Source organism: Coturnix japonica, chromosome 5 (assembly GCF_001577835.2).
Source record: "Coturnix japonica isolate 7356 chromosome 5, Coturnix japonica 2.1, whole genome shotgun sequence".
Lineage (NCBI taxonomy): Eukaryota > Metazoa > Chordata > Aves > Galliformes > Phasianidae > Coturnix > Coturnix japonica.
The window spans coordinates 48,001,848-48,018,372 of NC_029520.1; the positions used below are offsets into that span (position 1 = coordinate 48,001,848).

Below are 16,525 nucleotides of genomic sequence, written 5' to 3' on the forward strand. Positions count from 1 at the left end.
AAACAACAGCACAGATGCAGCCCATCTGTTGCATTCCCTACAAGGCTGATCCTTTAAGGACCAGAAATTTTCATACAGAAAATTCAACTTAGATTCTGCAGAAGTTATTGGCACTCACATGGGAAACCGAAACCTTCAACTCCAGATACACGCAGAATAGAATGTTCTCTGATTCCGGTACCAACTGAGACACTTCAGCTGAAAACTCCAGATGTTTCTATAACGTACAGTTAGTTTACTTCTTTTTTTACCACCACTCTCCCCAACCCCCCCCCCCGCGGTTCACTGAAGAAGGGTGGTCCATCAGTAATCCCTATGGAAAGCTGAAAGAAGCAATATTCTCAGTGCAGACCATTCAGCTCTTTTGCCCCAGAGGAAAAGTCACAGAAAGAAAGAAAAATAAAAGAGCATCTACAGCCTAACGACCCTCTGGAGCTGAATAGGCAGAACTTCATTACTCTGAGGCTACGGCTTCATTAGGGAGAGAAATAACAAAGTACGCTGCTGATGCAGGCTACCTAGAAGGGGACAAAACCCTTGCAAGGCAAGGACATGGTGCTGCTTTCTCATAGAGCAGCAAGTTCAGGTAACCTCTCACATTATCTGCAGCCTCACCTGAATCACCAGCTCTTTGTTTATCCTACAACCGTGCCACACAGTACATTACCTGAAATGACAATAACAACTTTGTTTCCACGTGGAAACTGTAGGGCTAAAAGGCTCTCTACGAGCACAACAGAAAGTTAAAAGGACCACTTAGAGTGGGAAAAAAATAAAAAATAAATAAATAAAAATAAATAAATAATAATAAAAATAAATAATAATAAATAATAATAAATAATAAAATAAATAAATAAATAAAAATAAAACCCTAATCACAGAAACACACAAACCACCAAAAAGCCACAGAACTGATAAGCAGAGAAAATCCCCTAATAGAAAGACCAGGGCAATGTTAGGAGTTCAGAATTTCCATGTCACAGGCTTAAGTATTTCAGTTAGGACACATCGTGTTGCTGAATGAGCATTTTTACTGCATGATTTTCTCATCACATTAAAAGACTATAGAACTTGTGAAATAAGTTAGATGTGATTCTGTGCCAGGTTTTGTTGTGCGTGGTATTTTTCTTTCCCAACCCATACAGTTAAGAGATCTTTCCCTTCTTTCAAAACTTGCTTTCCATCATTAGCAGTTCATGTGCAATAGTATAAAATACACACACATTTACAATTCCTCCCCGCTTACCAATACAAAAGGACTCGTAAGAGAACTGATTTTCACCCCCTATTTAGGCCTTTATAGGACTTTATTCTTGGCACACAAGCTGTTCCACCACTGAAAAAAAAAACAGTTATATATCTCCATTTAAAAATACCAATCAGCAAATCTCACAGCACTTTACCAACACATGCAGTCAAAACATTACTGAGACTACTTGCGTTTCTCTTAAGTGGAAGGATGTTGAAAACATAAATGATTCACTCACAGCTGATCTAAAGAAAAGAGCTCTGCAATTTATGTTTTATTGTCAAATGTTTAAAGGATCAAATCTAAATAAAATACACGATACACAAACTTCAAAGCGCACATTATCTTCTACATCTTATTTCCAATTAGCAAGTCAAAATAAAGAAGGCATGGGGAACATTTGGCTTCAAAAGCAGAGCTCTGGAAGAAATCACCATTTTGGTTGTTTCAGGTCTCATTTAAAACTCCTATTTTCCTCAAACTGCTGGAACTGGATAATATGGAAAAATGATGCTCTTTCTCAAAGGTGGGGGGAAAAGAGCAGAGATACCAACCACCACGTGATTGAGCATTACATCATTCATACAACAACGCTGAGCCAACCTGCCAGGTCAACTTTATCAGACCTTTTCTTTTGCCTTTAAGGAAGGATATGGATGACACGGACTGGCCATAAAGGCAGGCTAACAGGAGGTAAGAAAAGGCTCAGCTCACAATTTCACCCGGCATGTTACAAGATGCTGAAATATACACATGCTAAAATACAATCAAAGAGAGCATTACTTCTGTATAGTAAGACTACAATCCTGCAAACAAAATCTTGGTGGCAAACAACTCTGAAATAATAAGACAGCTCTTAAAAAGTATTTTTACTGCTTTTTAAAAGGCTTATACTTTATTCAGGTGTAAGGAATCATTCTCAAGACAACTACCAAGACACAAGGAAAGGCCAGTATGAAAATGACCTGTTTTTCCAAAACAAAACTGCAAGGTAATATTGCTCCTCTGATTCACCTTCACTTTATTCTTAAACATCAAAAAACACAAAGAAAATCACGTTAAGACTGAAGAGTGTGATGGAAGTGGGCACAGTTTCAGAAGACCTCAGCTGAAGAAGTATTTGCAGATAGCAAACACAGAAGTGCTTATTGGTCTCAATTCAGTGGGTTTTATTTACTCTATTTGGCATTACCGATCTTAATTAAACTATTTAAGAATATGAGACTGTCTTCTAAGGCATCATTCTTACTGCATTAAAATGCAAATATAGAATCTTCAAAATGATTCGAATGGAAGAGAGCGTTTAATTTCCTAAATGACTTCTAAGTATTAAAATGCAGAAATCATTAGTGATGGCTACAACCAGGAATATATTTTTCAGTGAATGCAACAAAAGCATCAGCAGTGATTGACTGGCTTTCCTGCCAGGGTTAATTGCAACAAAGCATCAGGTAACTCTTATTATTCTTTCAAAGAAGGGGAGGGTGGGGGCACAGAGAAGGAACAGAAGCATCACCCCCACAGCCCAACCCCACAAGCAGGGTATCCTCTGACAAAAGCAAGAATGCTCTATACAATGACCAGCCATACCACGCTGCTTTTTATTTAGCTGGTGTTTGCAACTTATGAGCTCCCACCAGGTTCAAAACGTTACTCAGTTATAACGCTGGTTTTGCTGACATAAGCACCAAAATTCAGATGCAGGGAGAAACTTCTGAATTAAGCAGAGCCAACCTAATCATTTTCTCTTTTTAAACAGCCTTTAAGAAGATCGTTAAATATTTATTTCACAACCACACAAGGATAACTGAAGGTCAAAGACATCAGAGGTGCAATTCTGTTCCTTATCATCCCTTCTTTGTATTTGTTTCACTTGCAGGAGGCCTTTCTGCCATCACATTTCTCTCCCCTCATTCATCACCCCGTCTATCGCTCAGGATTCCATTCACCTCCTCAGATCCTGCTGCTGTTTCAATGCCTCACTCGCTCCCCATGCTGCTGGTAACTCAGGGCTGCCCCTCATATTTCCACCTCGTTGCTATCGCTGCCTTCACAGCTTCCCTGTTCCCTGCTTCTCTTTCTTCCCCCATTTCACCTCTATCACAGGAGGGTCCCACCAACTCAAAAACTCCTGACTGGAACTCAATTACTAAGGCTGCAGAACATGCAATGAATTCAAACAGTCTGTTATTGCATGAATAGAAAAATCTGGCACAGATTCTTCTGCTGTAAGTATTTCTGTGTTACACGGGGCCGGACACGGTGAGAACACGGGGCTGCCAAACAATGAGCATTTGTTCTACCTGCCCATAATACGATTCAAACCCACAGCAACAAAGGCTTCGGCAGAACTAATCCAGAAATTTACAGAGTAATGCTTGTTCCTTCCAAAGAGGGACTGCAATGGTAGATTTCATCCCAGCACAGACAGGTGTGATAGGCAAGGGCAAAGGACCTCCAAAATTAAAACACCACAAGGTGCAAAAGCTTTACTGTAATTAAAAGCCATGCTTCCCAGCAGTCACATCCATCAGTGTTAGTTTGAGAAAGAACTGCTTAAAGAGAGATGTGAAACACTTTGTTCTAAAGCAAAAGAAAAAATAATTCTGCAGTCAGATTCCAGAAGAGGATTATTTTGACCTTCACTGTTCAAAATTTCACTTGAATGGGGAAAACAGAAACGTCAAAGCTATGAAAAACCACCTAATCTGTAATCTTTATGGGCCATCTAGTGACCCTGCCCCCTCCCCAATCTCTGCAGAGGCTTTGTTTAAAGCTGCATTATGGAACAGTTGACAATCTGAGCCACCTGCTGGGTGCCAGAACCCAGAGGGGAAAAAAGTTGGTCACTAACACATAAAAGCGGTGAGAATTTCGACACTGAATTTGATGGGGCAGAATCAGGTCTCCTCCATGCCAGCACTAGAGGTCAAACCCTTCTCCATCCCAAATTAGTAACAAGTTAATAAAAAAGCAGATTTTCAGAGTGTGCAGTTCTTAAACAAAAGATTAGCCTCAACACACACGGACAGGCAAAATTACAGTCCTCCTGCTTCTTCTGGATGATATATTTAGAAATCCTATTAGCTGGAGAGATCAACATTCTTATCTGAATTTCCAGGATGCTGTAACATGCAAAATTAGAGCAGCTCTCTTAAGTGGGTCAATTATCACTACTGCACTTACAGCAGCTTTTCCCCTCCCTCCCTGCAGCATCCATAACGGGCATTTAGCACAAGAATTCGAACGGCAAGATGTTGGCTTGACACGCTCCACAATGTGAAGTTTCCCTTCTACATGATTTTCAAAATCTTACAGGAATGCAGAAAATCATCCAAGTACAGAATCTCTGCATTAAAACTATGGTCTACCCCTGGAAAGCTACCATGGCTTTCAGAGACAGGGCACTCCACACAATAATGCCATTCAGCAGCTGCACTCGCTATTTCCCTGCCACATCTGAGTCATGCACAAGTGAGGGTTTGGGCTTTTTTATTTCTCCCAGGAGACAAAAGAAGAACCTGAAGGCACCATGTCCCTGGGGCAGAGCCATTTTGCCACTCCGAAAGGCTTCAGGTCACTTTCTTCTTTCTTCTTGCCCCGTCCTTGGAGGTGTTCAAGGCCAGGTTGGACGGGGCCCTGGGCAACCTGATCTAGTAAAGGTGTATGTTTGGTGGCCCTGCTAGGCAGGGGGGTTGGAACTACATGATCCTTGAGGTCCCTTCCAACCCGGGTAATTCTGTGATTCTGTGATTCTGTGAAGGAATTCCTATTAAAGGACACTACAAGAAATCAGATACAAGTGGGACAACTCAAGTGTTACATGCAAGTACCCATTTTCATTCTAGGTACCGCAAATACATCCACGGGGACTGACAGGTATGGCACAAAACCTAAGGGAATCACAGGCTCTTCTGTTAAGCTCTCAACATCATTATATGAACTCAAAATTCAAGGCAAGCAAAACCAGAGAGAACAAAACCGCATACTGCGTCAGTGAGCATGTGGAGTTTGTCCATCTTTCCCATCAGCAGAAAAGATGAAACATCTCATTCCCTCAGCAGTGTGCTTCCAGCTCTCCACATGGCAAAAAAGCAAGTGTTAAAATCTTGATTCTCCTTTAGTACATGGAAAAAGAGACTGGATACTTTGCTTTGTGTCATGAACCCAGCTCTGGAAATCCAGCAGTCCCAACTCTAGAAGAAGGGGTTGCAAAGGTTGGAACACAGGAAGGTACAGAAATCACATTTCTGTTAATGCCCCTGACTGACTTCCTCCTCACAATTTAGCACTTCCTTCTGTGTTATCAAATAGGAGTGAACATGCAAGTCATTCACTACAAAATATATGAGCTCCTTGAAAGAAGATGCAAGTAAAATGAGGCAACAATATCTGCAACGATTTAAGGAGGCAGGTTGTCGTGAATAGGGTGAAACTCTCCCAAACTGAAATCCAGCCACACAAAAGCCTCCCCATTTCTAAGTATCATTCTGAAGTGAAAAAAGCTTCGAGTCCAAGCATCTTCTTAAGAATGAAGATAGCGGTGTCTTTTATAACAAAACAATAATAATAATCTGGTGAAATGAAGCAATTTGCTTTGGTCAATATTACATGCATTTTTAAGCAGTTCTTAATATCTTATGCCCTTATCAAACTCAATAGCTGAAAAAAAAAAAAAAAACCCAACACCAACATTATGAATGCAACCATACTTAATTAAAAGGTCAGTAACTAGAAAGACAGCCAAAAGAGAAATAGAAACCATTTTCATTAACTTCCTACCTAGAGCTCTAAAATGTTGTTGATTAAAGTCTGATTTCAAAAGTTACCTTTTTAATTGGGTACACTACGGCCTGCTGGCCCTGGGAAGTTTAGCAGAGGTCGAAAGATTGCTGGAGATCTTAATTTTTCATTTCTATTAAAGAAGGAAGTCTTGCCCTTTTCCTTGCAAACAGACCTTGAAGTGTTAGCGGGGAAACAAAGAATGTATCCATCCAAGGCCCTCATCGTGAGCTTATACAGCCTCCCAAGATGGTATGGAAGCCAACAGAACGTGATCCTGCTCCAAAGAAAATGAGCTGAACATCTCTCGCACAGTCCAAAAAGGGAGAAAGGTTCACTGAGTGGTGCCTAATCCAAGATTGAGGAGATCGGTTACTTACTCCATCTCAGATTTTCTGGGTGACTTACAATGTGTCACTTAGCTTCGGTTCCGCACTTGGAAAATGAAGATAAAAATCTCTCAACTTCCCTTACTGTGACATGAAAATAAACACATGAAACGGGGAGACATTCAAACAGCTTGGCGATGGAGTACAAGCACTGCAGACAAATGGGAAATAACAAAGTAGTGCTCCATACAGAGAGGAGATGCCTAGTTTTTTTTTCCCCCAGATCTTTCTTGCCTGCTGGCATCCTGCAATGCCTCCACAATCCTTCCTCAAACAAAAAGGGAACAGAGGAAGCAGTGGAGGAAAAGCACCGGACGCTTTCTGACTCAGTGCAAGTTAACGCACAAGAAAGCAAGGCACCAAACTTTCTCCCCTCTCCTTCTGCTCTCAACACTCATGTTTAACAGGTTGTTTTGCTTCAACATTTAGCAGGAAGGCTCTTCTACAAACAACTCAGAGGAGAGGCCCCACTTGGCTGCCCTGCACTGACCTGGAGGAACTCATCCCATTTCTCTGAGTACAAAATGCTGCTGAAACCACCTGAAAAATATGGACGGCCGAGCTGAGAAGGCTGGGAGAAAAACCTGCCCCAATCTTACCTCTGTGGGCAAACGCTGGAGTATTTACACAAGATAACTGGCAAGGGAACTCTGTGAGGACTTCTCTCATGAGGAAAAGCTTTTATTTACTAAGGTTTCATACAATAGGATTTGGTTTACAACTAAGAGAGCATTTTCCAAAGAGCTTCAAAGGGGGTTTGGGGGGGAGGGGGTATAAGGTGGTGGTGCTGAGAGAGATAAAAGACTTTTACCACGTAAAATGTTAGTGATAAAAAGCCCAGGTGGCAGTGCTGGAAAGCATTACAAACAAAATCGTGGACAGTCATACAGTTTCTATCACAGCTGCATATAGCAAAGTAGGACCACAAACAGAATGAGACATTCCTTGATGAAAACAAACTGATAATGCACCTGGACAGCCCCCTCCAGCCCACATTGTTCCCGGTGACCCCGGGGTCCTGCAGCCCAGCCCATAAGTCACCCACAGCCCAGCCTGGCGCTTCCCAGCTTCTCCCTCCCGGAAACGGCAGGGCCAGCTAAAGAGCCTTTTGTTTCCATTCAAACATATGTAAGGGTGGAAAAGCTGTTCAAAACATTAAAGAGAAACAACCAAGGACTGTTGCTATTCCAAGAAATGAATTACAAGCTGGAGGCTGCGGTGCCCTGAATGCTCACAGTGCCAGCTGCAGTCAGATGGCCTGGGAGTGCTAAGAGACCTGGTGCTTCACAACCACTCTTCTCCTTCATAATGATATTTTTCTGCATTGTAGCTTTGCTTCTGACACTGAAAATATAGAAAGGTTTTATGAAAAGAATAATAAAGTTTCTGTAGGAAGGTCATCAAAAGGGTAAAACTCCTCCCAAATACTGCTAATAGCTAATAAGCCATCTTCCTTTAAAACATTAACACTGACAAGTAACATAAACAACGTAAATGAAAAGCTATGTCAAAGTTACTGCATTGTGGGTTTCTGTGTCAAACAAGATAATGAAAGCCATAAACCGATGTAACACGAATTCAGGTTGCAGATAAAGGATTAAGCTTTCCAAAGAATTATAAATAAAAGATGTCACTGAGATAATTTCCTTCAAATCTGAAGTCTATAACGAAACATTCAGTCCTATTACATAATTTGCATTTCTGGATTAATTAAACAGCACACAAAGAACTTCTATGTTCTGGATTAATTAAACAGCACACATTAATTAAACAGGAACCACGAAGAACTTATTGTTTGTCATTTCAGGCTGAGGGTGCCCAGGCATAATTCAGAATGCAGCAGCAGACTTGGCTAGAATTCTCCTCACATTTTCACCGAGGCTGGCTGGCGACACATACGTTACAAAAAAAGGAAGAATAAGCAGATATCCACATAAGATAAATACATTCCATTCCCTCAAACTGCACTCAGTGCAGACAATTAAATCCTGTTTTCCCTCTCCAAACGCTTCCCACTCCTTTCATTCTGACACTGCTAAGCACACACCACCATTTCTTGCCTCTCTGGACCAACCACACCCAGCCATCCTTGCCCAGGCCACGTACACATTTCACTCCTTCTACCACATTAAGAAATGCACTGCCTTCCATTTCAAAGACTAACCTGTTCCCCATCTCTCTCAACCCTATCACACCCGAGTCACCCCACTGATTCACTTGGGCCACTCGAAACCAAGGCATTATCTCTCCAGTTTTGAAAACGCTGCTCTTTGCATCTTCTTCCACTTTCTCTCTTCCCTCTAAAACACACCATCAACAAAGTACTGAATTTTCTTTTCCCTCGCGAATAATTTTTCCCCCTTCCAAGTACCTTCTTCATAAGAGTTCTACATCCAACGCAATGACAACAAACACAAAGCTCTCTAAATCTCCTTAGCGGTGTTATATAAATCTTGAAGCGTTTAAAATACCATATGTACTTTGTACATTGTATTTCTTCTCTTTCTATACCATCCTCTACTCAATTGGAGGCTTAATACTCGGAATGTGCACCTTCATTCCTGCTAAACCATCTCATCACTTTGCCATTCTCTGCATATGCTTTTGATCTCTCTGGATTCAAAGGCTTTAGGATCAACTCTGCCCCAATAGCACATTTGTACATTGCCAGATCTAGGTTGAAAATAAATACAACATGCCGACAGTGATCACTGTAATTAATCTGCAGACTTGAATGTATTTTAATTTCAAAGGTAAGCAACATGCACCTGCCTCCCTCAGGTTTTCAAGTTTCTAATGAAAGGGTAAGATATCAGAAAAAGCAACTTATAGTTCAGTGTTAAGAACCTCCAATTTCAGGTTTGTTTTTAAATCTATATTGGTATTAAGTGCTTACAAAACCAAAAACAAACAAATGCAGAATGCAGGCAGAGCTAGAACACATTCTCCCAAAATAACGCACTTAAACTCTTTTACATCAGTTACAAAACAAAGTTTCTTCAGAACTGAGCCACACAGTCATGCACTACCACATCCCGAATCCCAGGTGGCACAGTAACCATGTACATGGAGATGGAGTTCTCTGTGATATTAATGCAGAAAGACAGAGGCCAGCCATTCAGACTCATTCATAGCGTGCTTCTAGAATTTCATATGTAAGATAAGACACGGGAAATGATCTCCATTTAATGAAAAAGGTGGAAAAATGAATCTAGATATTTATGATGTGTCAACCGGACCAGTACGTCTTGTACGTAACCGAGATACATACTGAAGTACTTTAAAGAAGGATATGTCAAACAAGCATAGAATTTCTGTTAGAAGAATAAGCCACACTTACCTCACTCAAAACAGCTCATATTGTCTCAAATGCTTTTTTTTATTCTCCCTATCACTATCAGTGGGGGGAAAATGGACTTGCATATTAAGGCTAGGCTATGTTTAACAGCATCAGATAATCCTATCTATGTTTAGAGGTTACAAACATTTTAAAGACGTGAAAAACAAAAGTAGGAACATGTAGAGTAAGTAATACTGACTTGCAACTGTAACCTGCATGTCATTCCACCTCCAGCCATGGGTTTCCTGCATGATCTCTAAGTCAGTTTCCTAGTTTATCAAACGAGTTTTTCCTCATAGCTCAAACAGTGGTGATACTGAATTTCTTTCTTTTAATGCTTGTGGGAAGGACAAGTATTGGGATGGAAAATTCAGAGGAATAGAGATTTGTTTTTTAACGCTCAAAGCCAAAAGGCAAACAAAGAATCCCTAGCACAGCACAGGAAAAGTACAGTTTCAGTAGAAGAAAATTCTAAGAAACAAGAAGTTATTGAGGGAACGCAGAGAGATGGATCCAAGAAAACACTATGAAATACTGTGTATTTAGAATGGGAAAATTTCTACCTGAACCATTGGAAAAAAATCCCATTCACTTCATTACACAAAACCAACACCAATAAACTTCAGTTCTAAACACTTACCTTTTCCAATTTAGAAAAGAACAAATCAAGCTGGAACAGTCAGCTTGCTAAAGTGTGGTTCTTTACTGTTCAACAGTGAATGCTTTCTCCTCCCACAAAGGCATTTTATGTTGGGTACCAAGGGACAACTTTCATATTGCACAACTGTGAAAGGATACGAGGAGTTCCTTCTGTCCTGCACACCAGGTAGAGACACGCAGCAATGACATGGGCCATCTTCCTCCCCCGGGTCAGATGCTTGCTTACAGCCATCTTGAAGAAATTGAAGGCAGTATCCAGACAATGTTGATTGAGCTGAAGCTGGTTTCCTAAGTGGTGAATCTGACGTTTTCCTAGAAAAATTAACAAGGAAAAAATTCTTAACAACTTCATGGTTAGTTTTTGGGGATGGGGGGAGTTGAAGGCAAAACCAAGAGAGTGGATTTGGGATTCCTTTGTGTTAAATACAGAAGTTAGAACACGGCAATCACTCATGTTCCTGGGAGCCTTAGGACAAGAAAAAAGAAAGCCTCATTTTGGACTCCTATAACTGAAATGTGTTCCATCAGTGAGCCCTGGAAAACAAAAGCTCCAAAGATCCTCCAAGATAGGATCCAAAACATAGCTGAGACTTCTCAGATAAAAGATTACACACCCTTCCCCAAACATAGTTTGAAAGTTAGCACTATGGAGATGAGCTTCTGAAAGCTTCAGATCACTGCACGTTTGACATTAATGTACAAACAAATGAGACGTTCTGCTGCATCCCTCCAAGAACTGATGTAGTTTGCAGTTCCTCTGACCACAGCCTGAGCCTGTAAGGAAAGGAGCTGCTCTGAGGGCTTGTCTGTGATTACAGAGATAGGGAGGCACTTCCTTCCTCCGAACACTTTCACAGCAGAGCCTTCATTTAAGGCTTGGCTGCCAGAGTGCAGAGACTCGTTTGTGGCTTCAGGAAAACAAATGTGCCTTCACCCTTAAACAAAATAATGAGGGGGGAAAAAAAAGTGCTTCAGATGATTCATAGCAGGAAGTGGTACAGCTGCTAAAGACAGATGTGGAAGGCAAAGTATCGTCCATTCTCACAACTCCAGCTATAGAAAAGTACGTCGAACAGACAGCTTAAGAAGAAAATGGGGGAAGTCATGAGGAAAACAGTACTGAAGTTCCTCAGCGTTAGGGGTCAGACAGCACATCAAGAGAAATCCTTTAATTCAATGTGTTGGACAGATGTTTCCAGCACGTGTACACACAGGAAACACTCATCTGCTTCTTTCAGGGATGTTAGAGCAGCTTTGCTGAAGCTGGCACAAAGCCGGCCCGCTGCCTCCACCACCTTTCCTATGGAGAATGACTGTGATGCTTACCCAAGTAACACCAGCAAACACTGCGCTTCTTAATTTTATGCAAATTCCTACATAATCATCACTAATAACACAGTGAAACGTTTAACCTCTGAACAACCTTCTGCCAAAGCGCTGTTTCAATTTGGCTTTATTAAAGAGCAACTCCACAAACCCAACCAGGGTTGGTAAAACTCCAGGCAAACAAAATCTACAAGAAATCTGCAGCTACTAATCTCAGCACACACAGCAATTAACACAATCATCGGTGAGATCTCCTCTAAGTCACTTTGAGCAACCAACTATAACCCATTTGGATGAAGAAATAATGACAGGAAGGGTACGTCACCTTCCAGAGGAGGCACTGGCATGGTAAGCTACTCAAGAGTAATCCAAAGCCCATCAAGTGAGTTGTTTTTCCACTAACATCAGCACACACTGAACTGGGGCTCTGATATCACAGTTTCAATATATAAATAAAGTAAAATGCAGACAACACTTGAGAAAAGCTTTCACAAAAGCATAAAAGCAGGAACTCCTACGCATATAGTGAACCACTTCCACTCCCGAACGTTTCTTGGGCTAAGAGCAGAACTCGTAAGCAGAGCCAGCTCCGTAATGGGAGCGGGTCCAACATAATGCAGTCACTGAGCAAGAAATGATGAGCAAGCCTGCTATGTCATCACTGGAGCAGCAGCAGCTGATGCAGTCATGGGCACACAGCAGAGAAAAATCCAGGTGAGCTGGAAACACGCAGCATCTACAAGGCTTTCACCCCCACACTCAGCTGGCCTGTCCCCATTACACAGCATTCCTTAACCCAGGAACTCCATTCTCCCCCAGGGTGAGCTCCACATCTTGTAAGGCACACCAGAAACAAAGAACCAGAAGCGAAAAGGACAACACTAGCTTTCCCACTAGCTGGTCCCATCTCCAAGCTATCATTAATATTCTCTACGTAGTTAACCTTCTTATAATTTCAAATGTTGAAGTATAATTCATCGTAATTCATCCTAAATAAATAGTACGTTTGTTTGAATAACACAGGTTTTTTAGCTGAGCTTTTCATCCAGCATCAATATTTTAAATGCAATTACTTTAAAGGTGGCCAGTTATTGTCTACTGACAAATACCAAAGAGACCAGAGAGCCCAGAATGCTACGCATCCACTTAGGAAATGGTATTTCATTAAGTGTTTCACTCGACCTTCAGCAGACCACTGAATGCTTTAATTCTGTGCGCTGGTTGTTTCTGAAGCTGCTCTTGCAGTGTTAGGGCAGTCATAGAGCTTAAGCAAAAATAAACCAACCGTAATTGTGCCGCTGATCTCCAAATGAACAACTTAGAACAAGAAGTGTCTTAGAAGTGATGTGCATCTCTGACTGACTTGGTTTTGTCCTTATCTGTTACAGGAGGGGGAGAAGGCTCTATTTATAGCATCATCAAAGATAAATATTTACATGCTGTAACCAGTCTCCTATTTACCAAGGAAAGATCAAAAGATACACAGTGATTTGTTTTTCCCCTCTCCCTTAATTTTACACAACGAGCTTCTATTTTGTTACTATATTATGAAACAGAATATATATATATATATATGTATGTATATATATATAAAGCCACCCACACCTGGAAAAGTTACCATTATTAATTGTTCTGGATTTCTACCCACGGAACATGAGATATATAGGTCAATCTGAAAGTAATTCCTAACTACTTCCATGGAAATTACAACAGATACGCAGAGCACAACAAGACTATTAAATGGAGCTAATTATCAGCTACAATACACCATCTACTTCCCATATCACAGGTCAACATAATAAAGTAGGAGGCATTACTTTCGGAGCAGCCCTTGTACTTGATGCTCTGATTCCTCCACAAGTACAAGAAGTGCTTCCATCCAAAGGGTAACTGCCAAGAAAAGGATAAATATCAGTTGGATATCGTCCTCAGTAATGACGATCCAAAGTATATTGTTGGTTTTCAGTCCTTTATGCCAATCTCAATAATCTGACACTTCTAACACTGAAAACTATATATTTTGTTTAACTACAAACACAGCAATTGGCATCAGGAGAGCAGATGTTCACACTTAGAAACTGGAGCTGAATAAATAAATAAAAAGAAATAATTATCAATATAAAATCTCTACCTAATACTCCAGTTACAAAGAAAAACACAAACCGAGACCAAATACCCTTTATTCATATCACCAGTCCTCAGCAAGTAATTCCCTCCAGCAAACCTGCAATGCAGCATCATGCCCACCACACCTGGAATGTGCTTCTGCTCCCACTGCTCCTCACTAGCTGGGTGGCATTGTCTTACCTTTTATTTCCTGTTCTTCTTCTAACTGCTTTTACAGTTTGCTCTACGCTGCCAGCATGGCTTCCATCAGCCCTAAGTGCTGGCTGATGCCTACTCTGCCGGTCTGTCCATATGGTCCCAGTGTGCAGCTAGCTGTTCCAGCTATCCACAAGAATATGCATGAAGCCTCGTGGTCTCAGCCAAAACAGTAGGAATATCCAGCGTTGCAACACAATTTATTAGCAATCTGTTCAACCCAGCGTACACCAGATTACATTGCGGCGTTACAAACTCATCAAATGAATTGAACTGTTCTAGCGGATGGAATAGAATTGACGTGCCTTTAAACTACATCATGCTCCAGGTCGTAAAGCAAAATACAACTTCCTGACTTTCTCATCCATTTTATTCAGTAGCATGATTAAAAATATAAGAGTTAGGTACCTCTCTTGTGTTACCAGCAGAATGCAATATTGGTTGCCTTTCCAGGGTCTTACAGGAAAGAAATATTTTCCTTTAAAGAGAGAAGAAAAGAACTAGAAACAACAGAAACACCAGGCAGCTGCCATTTATTTCTCTAAGGCAAATCCCATCATTGGGCAGGGTGGGGAATACAAAAAGGAAAGGATGAGAGAGAAAAAGAAGCTCGCATTTCTGTGAGGATCACACAAAGTCAAATTCCCAGGCTTCCAAGTAGTAAAACTTGATCACACTCTTGAATCAGCATCTAAAAAACAAAAGGCCCTTTTCTGTTTTTAGGTCCAAGCCCACTTAAAATGTGCTTATATCCATTTAACTCCCAGCATGCTGGAAGGATTACAATTGTCTTCTCAGCTGATGCCAACCTCAATGCTTTGGGCCGGCATGGAAGACTTAACAAGTACATATAGGACAGCTGAACTCTGCTGTTTGTTTCAGAAGATTTCCATTCTTTGGACTGAGAAAGCTGTTGTTATTCCAGACCAAAATACAGAAGCCAGCGATCACTGCCACTAAAATAGATGTGAAGAAAAACCTGGTAATATTAAACGCTTACACAAAAGGAGGTTGAGAGCAAAGCTGCAGCTTACGTTCTTTGGAAAAGGGGGTTAAAAAAAAAAATCAGATCCATCCTTTACAAGCAATTTTCTTTCTTTTACGATCTCGTTACTACAGAAACATCTTGTTCTTTTCCACTATTCAACAGGGATCATACCTTTTTTTGGATCCCTTAAAGTCAGTAATGTCAAGTAGCTGCAGCTACATATTACTCTCATCTGGCTTCTGCCTGCTCGTCTGCAGCCCTTCCCTCACACTGACAGAGACTAATGCTGCTATTTCCAAGTAATACTTTTTCCAGCAAGAAGTTTCCAGGGAAATAACAGGCAATACGCAGCCAGAGCTTAAATGAATTGTTATTACAATACTAAACTGCATCAACAAAATCAAGGCACACAGATTTCCTCCCCTTCTGCAATTTGCTCCGGGGGCTCTGGAAACTAACAGTACCTGAATTGGGCAATGGAGTCACTTTAACTGCACTAATCCTTTTCTGCAGAAGGGATTGTTATGGTAACAAACGCTGGATTTTATTAAAAGAAATGTTTGGGGTAATTTTTGCTCGAGTATTCATTTCCAGAAGCTGAATTACTGCATTGACTGCATTTTATGTGCGGATTTTATTCCGCATTTGGGTTTAACTCCTTTTATTTGCTTGCTTTGATAAAGCTCACCAAAAGAGCTCCCTAGAAAGGGGAAAAAGAATAGTTCTTATGTGTGGGCATCCCCGCGTGCTTTGTCATATCTTTCAGTTTCTTTAAGTCCCAGCTCAAAGCCTGAATGAATTTCCTGCTCTTTGCTCCATGCCAGGCTTCTATGTTATTTGTATTATAAATAAGTCAAACAAACAAAGCCACAATGGGGAAAACACAGCACCATCAGTAACATTTATGAAGGCTGCTCCCAGAAGCCTAATCAAGAGGAGGGTTCCATGATCAAAGACAAGAAAAACATTTAAAGACCAAACAATGCAGAGAGGAAAAGAGGAAACCACAGCAATGACTGCAGCACTCGCACACAGCATTTCCAGTGCTGCAAACAGCCAATGAGCAGCAGAAGCAGCAGCACAGCAGGGCACTGCAGCAGCACTGACCAAGCACACTATCAGCTCTAATTCTATTAAGGACGGCCAGGAGTTATTCCCAGTAACACCTAACTGCCCATAAGGAATGTGATTTAACTTGATGGCTGGATTGATGCCACTTTATCTTCTTATGGCCAGAACCTCCATGCAGAGACCTGTGCTCAGTGCTCTTGCTTGCTGACAACCAAATGCATCCCCCCAGCCTCCCATGAGGGCACCCCGACCACCAGGCAGAGCTTCCCATCCATCCCGGTAGAGCCCTTTCATCACACTTCAAATGTTCATGCATTCAGCTATAGAGAACCAGCAGGCACCATTAAAGTTAATGGCTTAAAAATGGTTGCTGCCTCAACCCCTTCTTAATATTTGAT

The 16,525-nt window shown here is 41.1% G+C and overlaps 1 protein-coding gene across 1 annotated transcript in view; it reads right to left on the reverse strand.

The window, feature by feature from the left end:
* Nucleotides 1-16,525, reverse strand: part of BRF1 (BRF1 RNA polymerase III transcription initiation factor subunit) — a 152,113-nt gene that overhangs the window by 103,225 nt on the left and 32,363 nt on the right. The window contains exon 3 of the mRNA XM_015865581.2: nt 10,559-10,732. Coding sequence (XP_015721067.1) covers nt 10,559-10,732 — 174 coding nt within the window. The remainder of the gene's footprint in view (nt 1-10,558; nt 10,733-16,525) is intronic.